General features: G+C 38.3%; 1 protein-coding gene across 5 annotated transcripts in view; it reads left to right on the top strand.

The window, feature by feature from the left end:
• Positions 1-12,674, top strand: part of maco1b (macoilin 1b) — a 110,859-nt gene that overhangs the window by 54,408 nt on the left and 43,777 nt on the right. For 3 of the 5 annotated variants that reach the window (XM_072548342.1, XM_072548341.1, XM_072548345.1), the window contains 3 exons: positions 4,869-4,995; positions 8,053-8,136; positions 12,040-12,163. In XM_072548342.1, the coding sequence (XP_072404443.1) occupies positions 4,869-4,995; positions 8,053-8,136; positions 12,040-12,163 (335 nt within the window). The remainder of the gene's footprint in view (positions 1-4,868; positions 4,996-8,052; positions 8,137-12,039; positions 12,164-12,674) is intronic. The other 2 variants (XM_072548344.1, XM_072548343.1) reach the window with 2 other exon arrangements.

Below are 12,674 nucleotides of genomic sequence, written 5' to 3'. Positions count from 1 at the left end.
AAAGCACAGCAAGACCTCAACAATGTGAGCCCAGCCCTTGATACTGACAAATAACATGCTTGACATGTAAGTGCAAGGCAATAACAATCTCAAACTATAGAGAACATACCATAACATCTTGACATTCAATGACATTAGTACCATTGAGACACCCACTATCAGCACCTGGGAGTTAACATTAACCCAAAACAGAGCTGGTCAATCAATATAAATACTATGGCTCCAAGAGCAGGTCAGAGGCTAGGATCCTGCAGAGTAAATTGCCTTCTGACTCTCCAAATCCTGAGCACCTCTACAAGGTGCAAATAAGGAGTGTGATGGAATGTCAGTCATTCAGTTTCTGAATGAGTGCAGCTCCAACAACACTCTAGAAACTTGACGTCATCCAGGACAAATCAGCCTCTTTAATTGACACCACATTCACAACCAATCATTCTCTCTCTCCTCCACGATATAGTAGCAGTACTGTACATCTACAAATTGCACTGCAGAAATTCACCTTTTCGAACAGCATCTTCCAAACTCTCGGCTGCTACCAGATAGAAGGACAAAGGCAGCAAAGCATGAGAATGCCTGGAAGTTCCCCTCCAAGACTTTCTTACCATCCTGAATTTGAAATACATAGCTGGGTCAAAATCCTCAAGCTCCCTCCCTAACAACATTGTGGGTATACCTACACCAAGTGTTCTGCAGCGCTTCAAGAAGGCAGCTGACCACCACCGTCTCAAGGGTAACTGAGAATAGGCAAGAAATGGTAGCCCAGTCAGTGAAGCCCACAACCTTTTTATACATAAGTGGGATGGAGGCTGGGTGAAATTGTGGCTCAGTGGTTAGCACTTCTACCTGAAGACAGCAGGGACCTGGGTTCAATTCCAGCATTGGGGTGACTGTGGAGTTTGCATGTTCTCCCTGTGTCTACATGAGTTTCCACTGGGTGTTCTGGTTTCTTCCCACCGTCCAAAAATGTGCAAATTAGTTGGATTGGTCAAGCTAAATTGCCCATAGTGTCCAGGGATGTGCAGACCAGGTGGATTTGTCATGGGAAATGGAGAGGTTACAGTAGGGGTTTGAGTCTAAGTGGCATGCTCTTTGGAGAGTCGGTGCAGACGTGATGGGCCAAATCACCTCTTTCTGCTCTTTTGGGTTTCTATGATTCTATAAATCCTTGCAGTCCCCTGGTGGCTTATCTCCGAAAAGTAGCCGTCCAGCTGATTTGAAAAACCATGCTACAGGATGCAGTGTTCCATGCAACAATTTTCTTTTTGTATCTTGCTGCTCCCTTGTGAAAGTTTCTATCCTGTTGCAGTTGTATAGAAACAGGCCAAAAGGTGGCCTGAGTTCCTATGTGGCCTAATAAAAGTACCTGAACCTTTTCTCTGGCAGATTGTTAATTCATTCTTTATTCCAAATGAGCTTTGCTTACAGGCTGCAAAAATTACGTTTTGATTTGTTACCATGTGTAATATTCCCCTTCTCAAATGCACCTTTTTCCCCAAAAGTTAAATTTGTGTTTGAAAAATTACAGAAATTCAAAAGACTTCAGGCAAAATAGTTGGAATGTACAGGAGTTTAGCACCAAATCAGTGGTGGACTCCAATGTATGTTTAGAATAGCCTATGTTTCAGTCCTTTTTCTGCTGTCACATTTAGGGATTATGATTCCTTACTGCAATATTGAGAAGGAGATCAGTTAGTTCAGCTGGCTGGACAGCTGGCTTGTGAGGTAGAGTGACAGCAGTAATGAGAGTTCAATTTCTGCCGAGGTTACCATGAAACCTCGTTCTAATGCCGTATATTTGCCTGAGGCACAGTGACAAACCACCACCAGTCATCTCACCTGGGAATATGGCACCTTTATCTATAATAAATTTGTGTGTAACTTCACTTACTTTATATTTGGTGTCCTGTATACTAATTCCATAATAAAACCTTTATTTGAATTGAGTATGTGTACTGCAGCAGCTTTTTAATAGCAATAGGAACAGGTGACATTAATATGCATGTTTCAAAGACTTACAAAAACTGTGGTGTCAGGCATATGATCGCTATCAGCTTTTTGGAACTGACCACCTGAAGAATGTGGAGGTGGCTGTCAGCTGTGCTGGGAATCCCTTCTCCAAAATTAGCCTTACTGGAGTGATTCCAGGTACACTACTGCAGTAAACAGAACTGCAGAGAGGCTGCTAAAATTTATTCAAGACTTGGATTAGAGTCATTGAGTAAAACAGCACAGAAACTCGTCCATGCTGACCAGATATCCTAATTAATCTAGTCTCATTTGCCAGCATTGGCCCATATGCCTCTAAACCTTTCCTATTACATAGCTATCCAGTTAGTTTTAATTGTTGTACCTACCTCCATCAATTCCTCTGGCAGCTCATTCCATACATGCACTACTACCCTCTGCATGAAAACATTGACCCTCCGCTTCCTTTTCCTTTGCACCTTAAACTTATTCGCTCTGGTTTTGCATTCCCCTACTTTGGGGGAAAAAACCTTAACTATTACCATTTCTTTCACATAACCCTTCATTCTTTGCTCCAGTGAAAAGAACCCCAGCCTATTCAGCCTCTCCCTATAGCTCAATTCCTCCAAACCTGGCAAATCCTTGCCAATCTTTTCTGAATCCTTTCAAGTTTCACCACATCCTTCGATAAGAAGGAGACCAGAATTGCAGGCAATATTCCAAAAGTGGCCTAACCAATGTCCTATACAGTCACAACATGGCATCTCAACTCTTAATCTCACTGCACTGACCAGTGAAGGCAAGCGTGCCAAATGCTTTCTTCACTACCCTCTCTACCTGCAACTCAACTTTCAAGGAGCTATGCACCTGCCCCCCTTGGTCCCTTTGTTCAGTAACGTTTCAGAGGACACTACCATTAAGTGTATAAGTTTTACTCTGGTTTGCCTTAATAAAAAGCAACACCTCATGTTTATCTAAATTATACTCCATCTGCCACTCCTTGGCCCATTGGCTCATCTGATCACGGTCCCATTGCACTTTGAAGATAACCTGTTCAATATACTGCCAGTTTTGGGTGTCAACTGCAAATGACTAACTAGAACTCAGATTCATATCCACATCATTTATATAAATGATGAAAAGCTGTATGGAAGGGGAGACAACTTGTCTGTGTATATGTTGCACATTTCTCGATTTGTTGACAAAACAATCGCTTGTCTTGACATTGAAACCTTTGAATTTCACTTCACAGTTGTAAATTTTCATTTTGCGATGATATCAACTTTTGGAAAACTCCTGGATCTCAATGTGGCTTTTTGACTTCTTCTCACTTGAACTTCGAGTCTCTAACTTAAATTATGCATATGGATCCAGAACCCAAGCTGCATTGGGATAAATAACAACATCAATTGAGCTAACCTAATTTTCAGGAGGGGGTTTGGATTGATTTACTTAAAGTGAAAGTAGTATTGCTACCGTCCCAACAAATTTTCCCATAAAGGATAAAAGCTTAATCAGTTTGGAAACTTTTTAAAATCCTGGAGTTGTGGTCATTTTTACGACTGTTGACAGAAGTTACTTTATCTGAATGGTATCTGTGGTGATCAAAGTTTGTTTAAAAATGGAATGAAAATGTAATTTTTGAAAACTCTTTACTTTGACTAAATCAAGAATGGCATTCTACAAATGTCTTGGTTTGATGAAATGTTGAGGAAAAACTAGGGAAGCTTAAGTGGAAAGACTTTTAATAGCTAAGCAAGCGCAATAAATATAGTGTAAGCTGCTGACGTTCTGCAGTTTTGTTCATTGCATGAAGGATATATGTTGCTATTCCTATTTCTACAATCTCATATTTGATAAATCTCCTTTAGGAACAAACTAATCTAGTGCCATCCAAGCTGGCTTATAACTGACTGTCCACTCACATGCTTGCTTTATTTCAGCATATAGTGAGTGTACACAAAGAAAGCTAATAGTAAATTAAACCCTATTCATAGAATTTTCATTGGACAACTTGTTTTCTGATGCTAAGGTACTTTTTAATTTGTTTTTATGTTCTACTAACTAGCTATTTTAAGTGTTTACTTTTGATGTTGTTCAAGTTCGGCAGAGAATTTAAGTCCAGCACATTTACATTATTCTACAAGACTATACTGATTATTAGACAGCTGTTGGTTTTTTTAAGTCAGAGGCTTTGCTCTTTTTACTGCAATCATAAGTGCAGCTATTTCTCTTAATGATTCCCATCAAAAAATAGTTTTGTTTTTTAAAAGCTGCCAGATTCTGTAACTGAAAGCAATTTGTCCAGTGGGTTTTCTTTGAAGGTTCTCTTGCCAAACATCTACCACATAAGATTCCTTAATGTTTTGCTACGTTCCACAGGGAATCTGTTTTTGAAATGTTAAAACAGTTGAGATTGTAGACAAATTGAGAAATGGAGAAGGGAAACTAATATTGCCCCCTCAGAGCCCACAGCACTTTATTTTGTGGGTTTTTTTAACTGCCTACATCCATACATTTCTCCTTTTGACTATGAAATCCTGATTAACTATACTTAAGAGCAAATTACTGCGAATGCTGGAATCTGTAATGAAAACAACAAATGCTGGAGATCTCAGCGGATTGGACAGCATCCATGGAGAGATAGAGAGAGAGAGAGAGAGAGCAAGCTAACGTTTTGAGTCTCGATTCCTCTGCAGCTCTGATCAAGAGTCACCTAAACTCAATTCTCCATGGATGCTGTCTGACCTGCTATAATCTCCAGCATTTGTTGTTTTCAGTGCTTAATTCTATTGCTATGCCTCAGAAATTAGAATTGACCTTTAGGGAGCTCAACTGTATTAGTTCGAAAGACCATATGGATTGCGCTTGTAATGCATTCCTTTGCTCTGTTTTTCTTGCAGGCTTTTTCAGTATTTTTTGTTTGTGTAGCATTCACATCAGACATAATATGCCTACTCTTCATACCAGTGCAGTGGCTTTTCTTTGCTGCCAGTACATATGTATGGGTTCAGTACGTCTGGCACACAGGTATGTTCAAGTTTTTTTCCAATTAAAATTGTTTTGTTGGGAAAGAAAAGTGAACTTTAGAATTATGAATCTTGTAAGGAAGGACGTGATTTTAATCATTGGTCAGTGGCTGTTATGAAAATCTGGTTCCAGTTTAGCCTTGCTGCCACAACTCTGATCTCTGCCATTTTGCTGCAAAGTCATGGGAGAGAAGAAGGGCATATTCCTTCCTGGAAAAGAGTAAACTGTCTTGTACACTATGGTCAATCTCTCAGTATCTGACTTGCAGCAGTCAGGTTAATTTTAGTAATTGAGAACTTACAACTATATAAAAAAACTGTTAGCTATATTCTGTATAAATTCTACTGTGTCTTACGGTTTAAGTGATAGTATATTCATAATGTTACAAATCTTAATTGTTTGAAAATATTGCATTTGTAGTCCTGAATAAACATACTTTTTATTTCACCATTTAACATGCACTCAAAAGCCCAGATATTGAATACAAATCCATATTATACTGTAGAGTTTCAAGCAAAACAGGTAAAACTAATAGGTCTTAACTGAAAGGAGAATTTTTCCTAAGATTCCAGGTCAATGATGCTGCACTTGCGGTATTGTGTTTTGGCACTATACTATTAAATTGGAAAGAGTGCAGAAGAAACTTAAAAGGATGTTGCCAGGACTCGAGGGACTGAGTGATAGGTAGAGGTTGGACAAGCTTGGACTTTTTTCTTTAGAGTGTAGGAGACTGAGGGGAATCTTATAGAAGTGTATAACGATCATGAGAGGTATGATTAGGGTGAATGCGCTCTGTATTTTTCCCCAGGGTTGGGGAATCGAGGACTAGAGGGCATCAATTGAAGGTAAGAGGGGAAAGAATAAAAGGAAACCCGAGGGGCAACGTTTTTACACAGGATGATACAAATAGAATGAGCTGCGAGCATGAGTGGTTGAGGCAGGTATGTTAACAACATTTAAAAGGCATTTGGACAAATACGTGGATAGGAAAGGTTGAGAAGAGTATGGGCCAAGTGCAAGGAAATGGGCTTAGTGTGGACGGACATTATGGTCAGCACGGACCAGTTTGATTCTAATCTGTCCTTTGCCAAATTGTAACAACGTCTACTTAGTTTTGGAATCTGTATGTCAAGGAGCCAACAAAGGAATAAGTTATTTACAATCCAGTTTTGTGCAATGAGAGCAATAATTATTGTAACCTGTAGTGAAGGAGCCTATGGTTAAGAATGATTGTATGATGACGTAAGTTTGAAAGTGAATTAGTTAAGATTGAAACCAAGGTCTTAAATCTGGAAACCCTAAACTATGTGAAGGGGAATTTGCAATAAGCAGATTATGAAATTAGATTAAAACATCCTGAGTAAGCATTGACAAATATTAAAAAGAATTGATTCATAATCTGGAATGATTAAGATCACCTTTAAAAGTAACTCTTAGGAAAAAGTAATCAAACCGTAAACAGCAGGAGAAGTTAATAGATTCAAGGAAGAGAATTGTAATGTTGCCAAAACTAGCATATTTGAAGATTTGGAAAGGTTTTGATTCAGCAGTGGAATGAAACAAACTGAGAGAAAATGAGGTGATAGAAAAATGAGAATAGTAGAGGCAATGCTAGGATCTATTTTTAGGACTATAATCGTGTACTTTTCAAAAATTATATGATTTAGCAGTGTCTGCATGGTTTTATGGAAGGGATATTTGTTCTTGCTAAATAAATTTAATTTTTTTTGAAGTTACAACAAACAGGATGGATAAAAGGATAACAGTAAATATGACGTTTGGAGTTTCAAACTATTTGACAATACGCCACCTAAGAGGTTATTACATAAGATGAAGGCTTATGTATTTTAATTTATTAGCGTTGACTACAAATTGGTTCATTGACACAAAACAGTCGGGATAAATGGTCATTTTCAGTTTAGTAAGCTGAAACTAGTGGCATACTGCAGGAATCAATGCTTGGCCCTAACTGCAGTTAAATTGAGGAGGTTGAGTGAGTGTCATGTGAGTAAGTTTACTGACATGACAATGGAAGGAGCCAACTTACACTGGTGAAAGCACAAAACGTTTGCAGAATTATTTAACTATTATTGATCTGTTTTAGGAAAATTGAATAACAGATTTTGTTTTAAATGGCAAGGACTAGAAATGTTGGTATTTGGAGGGTTCTCTGTATCCCTAAACACAATTAAAGTGTGTGTGTACTTGGATGTTAAATCAATTCGATATGGTATGTGCATTTTTAACAAAGGAGTTATAGCGTGAGGATGGTGTGTCAGTGTGGCATTTCTGGATTACTGTATTCTGTTTTAATCATTTTACTCTTATTATTTTAATCATCTCAATTCGTTAATCTAAGGAAATATATACTTGCCTGAAAGACTGCAACAGAAGTGCATTAGACTGATTCCTGGGATCGGTTTGGAAAAATGGAGTAGAGTATTCCTGTATTTCCTAGAGTTTTAAAAGCATGAGAAGAGATTTTGTTGAGACCTATAGAATCTTAAGAAGTTGAACAGGCAGTTGCTCAGAAGATCCTGTTTGGAACTAGAAGTTGCAGCATTAGAATAAGCAGTCATCCATTTGGGATTGAGATGAAAGAGACATTGTTTTTTTTTCATTTGATGTTTGTGAATCTTTGGAATTCACGACCCCAGAGAACTGTAGATGCTAGTTGTTGAGTGTATTCAAGTCAGATCTGCAGATTTTTTTAAAGAAAAAAAGGGGATATAGAGAGTGTGAGAACGTGGAGTGAAAGTAGAAGATTAACCATAGTCTTATTAAATGACAGAGCATGCTCAAGCGGCCCAGTGGTGCTGTCCTGTTACTTTTACTCTCATCAAAAAATGATGCCACGTTGGTCATCAATTACTAAAGCAGCTATGGATCTCGTTGCTAAGGGGGAGTCCTGGTTGACTTATCCAGCTGCTTCTAGTAGAAAAGAACTTAGCTTTTGCTTGATATCTTTTCATGAATAAAGCTGATGTTAGTGTTTTTATTTAATGGATTGCTACTAATAGCAGCCTAAATTTGGTGAAAATGTTTTAAAATAAATAGTGCCTGTGATGACAGATATGCTAGAAAAAGAACCGACACCTTTTCCAGCCAATGGCGGACTCAGTGGTCAGCTCATTCATACAGGTCAGTGATGTGGTATGCATAGTTTTGTATTCTGGGCTGTAGAATCCACTTCATGGTATAAAAGCAAATGTCACAATGCCAGCATCCTTCAGTCAAATTGACAAACTCGTTTGTGAAGGTTATAGGATTTGCTGATCCTGTTGGACCAAAAATTAGTGACGTGAAACAATAACTGATGTTTCATTGACCTGTTTAATTTCAAATACCTTGGTCCTTTCTTTATTCTGAGAGTTATTGCTACTCATTTCATAGTTTTTCAAGTTTTTTTAAAGCTGAGTATATTGAGGCTGTAGTGGTATAAAAATTGTTTATCTAATAATCCACCAAAAGGAAGTTCAAATAGTCTTAATCACTTAAACAGGGTGGTGAACATTGGGATGCAATATTTTCTCTACTGCTGCCCCTGCCACCCTCCCCCCCCCAAAAAAAAGCCCTGAGAAACATAATTGGGTGAGTTGGCTCTGGAAAGATGATTATCCTCTCCCACCATTCAGTAATTCACTTTGGGTGAGAAGGTCCATGGGCAACCTTCTTAAACCACCATGAATTAAGGTTCTTAAGTTGTCAATTAAAGCCATTTAACAGCCTCAACCTGCCCCTGGCCTTCCTGGCAGGCCTGAAAGTCATTGTTTTTCCAGCAAGAAAACTTGCTTTCTATGTTGGCCGGAAGGGTGTCCTTTTTTTTTTCTCCAATCTGGTAGCAATTCACAAGAAGCTGGACAATAGCTGTTGAAAGCCATGCAGATGCAATGCTTCTGGATTAGAGGTGCTGGAAAAGCACAGCAGTTCAGGCAGCATCTTTGGATGCTGCCTGAACTGCTGTGCGTTTCCAGCACCTCTAATCCAGAATCTGGTTTCCAGCATCTGCAGTCATTGTTTTTACCATACCGATGCAATGCCTCTTACTTCCCTGAACTCCCTCTCTCTACCACCCCACTGCTCTTTGTGACTACACAGCCTCTGCCTTCAGCAACACCCTTCAGGTTGTTGAGCAGGCAGTTGAATGAGAAGCTTACTGATGTTTAGTCTGATAAGTTTACTCGGGCAGTGAGGCAGGAGTTGGTCACACCTGAAGTCACCTGCTGCAACATCTGTTGCACAGAACTCTATATCCTGGCCTTGATATTCGAAAAGGAACTTGGATCCTCTTTTCAGTTCATGACAAATTCTATGATGAAGGATGCAAAGCAGTTAATTTGAGGAGGAATTACTACTTTAGTCAGTGATATATTTTTCTATTCTGTCAAGTTGGCTTTGCCACTGAGGTGACTATGATTCAATTGATAAAGTGTGTTCTTCAGGCAAATATAGTAATAAAAGGCAAGCATTTTCCATTAGGCTTTATACCTTTCTTCCACAAAAGTTTTCTGGTTGGAAGGTAGGTTTTTCTCAGTTTGCGAAATGATCCATCTAGCACTAGCTAGAATGTAGGATGTGAAATATACTCCTGACATAATGTTGACAAACAATCATGAAATTGCAAGGAAAAGCTCTGTTAGTTGAATTCATCATTTTGCAAACTGATATAATTTTGAATAACTTGCCTGTAGGGAAAGAATTTAATATTCTTTGCACCTTTTTGCTTTAATAATGCCAGTATATGAAGTATCCAGTATTGGTCGTACAGTTGGGTGAGTTCTGTGAAGAGAGAGTTCTTCATTTAATTTACAAGTTGCGTTCAAGTTTACTGAAAGAGGGAGAAAATTTTGAGAACAAATTCCTAACTCACGAGTGGCTCGTTCCCTTCTTGAGTGAGGTGATGACCTAGTTATCGAGTTTACTTTTCATGGCCATTCCTGCAGTTGTGCTAATTTGCTGTACCTTGAAGTGGTAAGGCATAGGTTGAGCCCAGTTCTTCACTGATCTCAGCCAAGTCATTTGTGAGAATACCAAGTGGAGGCAAGATGGTTTTCCTTAGGGAAGCAGGAAGGTTAAATCTGTCGGAGTGTCAGTTTGTGCACTTTACTAGCATCCATTACAGGAAAAGCACTGTCAGTCTTGCAAATTGCTTGGTGTACATCAAGGAAAATAACACAAGTGGCAATGAACTGTTGAACTGTCATTTGCAAACCTGTATGTCATTATAATTTGCAGGTGCAATGGCAAAGAAAGATAATTAGAAAAGAGTTAATTAGCTCATTTCCAATGTTTTCATTTCTTTACACCAGTCTTTGTAGTCATTCTGGATATTTGTTTTTAATGAATTATTGGCTATTTAATTCAAATGGGACTAAGTTGCATTGTGAAGGTTCAATTCACATGGCACCCTTAAGGGACAGAGAAGGAGAAGACATTATTTCTGTCTTGGAAACTAAATCCTAGACCGGTATTGGTTGATGCAGGGGATGTTCCCTGTATTTGATTTTTAGCATATGGCCTATAAAGAAGAAATGATGTGGGGGTAGAAAGACTTCCTTAAATGTATTTACCCCTTACTTGCATTGCAATGTCACTTGCTGTATTTCCATTGCATGATGCCTTGGTCGAATTTAAAATAAAAAGTTACCTGCAGGAAATTACCAGATTTTAAAAAGAAACTGAAGATATTCTTTTCTGATGTTTTATTTCTGAAATGATTTCTCGTCAAGATCGTAAAATGTAAGAGCAGAAAAAGGCCATTCAGCCCATCGGGTCTACTGTCATTTAATAAGATTATGGCTGACTCCACTTCTGTCTTTCCCTGTAACTCTTGATTCCTTTACTGATTGAAAGCCTGTCTGCCTCAAATTTGAATACACTTAACAACACAGCACCTCCAGTGCACCAGTCTAAACAATTCCACAGACTCATTACCCTTAGAAGAAATACTTCTCCACCTCTGTCTTAAAAACAGTGACCCCATATTCTATGATTATGCACTCCAGTCTGCACTTTCCCATAAGAAAATCTCTTTGCATCCACCGTGACACATCCTCCTCAGAATTTTGTTTTAATAACGCCAGCCCTCATTCTTCTAAACTCCAATGAGTACAGGCCAAACCTGCTCAGCTTCTTCTCATAACATCCCTCTGCTTTGGATTGACCTAATGAACCTGCACTGGACAACCTCCATTGTCAGTACATCTTTCTTTGGATAAGAGTGTCAAAACTGTTCATGGTATTTCTAAACAGTGTATTTTTACATTTTGTTAACAGACTAGCATTTTGCCAGTGACCGATATTAAACTAACTGTCCTACAGTTATCCATTCCTTTTTTTTTGAATAAGGCTATTACAATGGCAAAACAAAATTTGTTGGAAAATCTCAGCAGGTCTGGAAGCATTTGTGCAGAGAAAGCAGAGTTAACATTTCAGATCCAGTGCCCCTCCTTCAGAACTGAAATTGACTTCCTTGGTTAACCATAGTTGAGAGATCCCTTTCTAGAATCCTCCTTCCTCACTGGGATAGCATTCGAGTTGGGGTTTGTTGTGAGCTTTTAATTAATTTCCTAAATGTTTGCAATCATTCAAGAACTCCCTTCCTGCTCAACTCCTTTCCCAGTTGCCTTGAGTATATTAATGCTGTAGTCATTTTGTTCATTCTTGCGACACTCTTTGCCCTTATCAAAAAACTTATACTTGTTGGACGTTTGCAAGGGTAGAAAATTTTCAAGTGCTTCTACTTGGAACCCCCCATTTCTGTATCCCCTGCAGTCACTTGGATCCAAATTTTTATTAATTGCTGTTTTACCAGTATGATTCCAGCTAGCAGAAGTCATCCTACAATATGGCAATTTGGTGAGCCTTATATTTGTGAAAAGGCCTTTTAGCAAGTTTGCATTGCATTATTTAGCTGGTGTGAGATACAAGAAAATTGGAACTATTTTTGCCTTTTATGAGAGGCAGAACTGTTTTCATTGGTATGTTAAGGAAGAATTGTTCCTATGATTGAAATATTTAGTTGATGACTTTTTTCTTTTTCAGAAAGAGGAGTATGTTTACCAACTGTATCATTATGGATATTATTTGTTTATATAGAAGCAGCAATCAGATTTAAAGATTTAAAAAATTTTCATGTAGACCTCTGTCGCCCTTTTGCTGCACACTGGTGAGTTATCTCTTTTTATCGCCATTTATTTGGAAGTTGTATAGATCACAGTTGTCTTCAGGATCTAAAATCGAGCAATATCTAGTATCCCTGCATTGCAAATCTTGCATTTGTTAAAACTTAGAATTTGTAATTATCTACCCAACTCTTCTGCCACATGGCAGAAAGGAGCAGTACAAAATAAAGATTGCTTGATCTGACGCAGGATGACTTGCTGTCAGAGACTCCAGAATAATTCCTTTTGAATTCTGACAGCTCTTGCAACTCAAACATTTTTTGATATCACAACATCTGGATATGCTTGCTATTCCTTGTAAAGGTACAGATGTGTGTTCCAACCATTTTGGTTAATCTGATTAATTTGTATTTTTGGGGAAATGTGACATTTTTCATGTAATCTTTTTAAACTACTGTGTTTTCTCATTTGAACACTGTTTAAAAAGCTGTGCTCTATTTATATTATTGAATTAGGTCAGAGTCCATTTACTTGCATATTGAGGAATGAGGATTA

This window comes from Chiloscyllium punctatum, chromosome 27 (assembly GCF_047496795.1).
Source record: "Chiloscyllium punctatum isolate Juve2018m chromosome 27, sChiPun1.3, whole genome shotgun sequence".
Taxonomy (NCBI): domain Eukaryota; kingdom Metazoa; phylum Chordata; class Chondrichthyes; order Orectolobiformes; family Hemiscylliidae; genus Chiloscyllium; species Chiloscyllium punctatum.
This window is presented reverse-complemented; position numbering and strand designations above follow the sequence as displayed.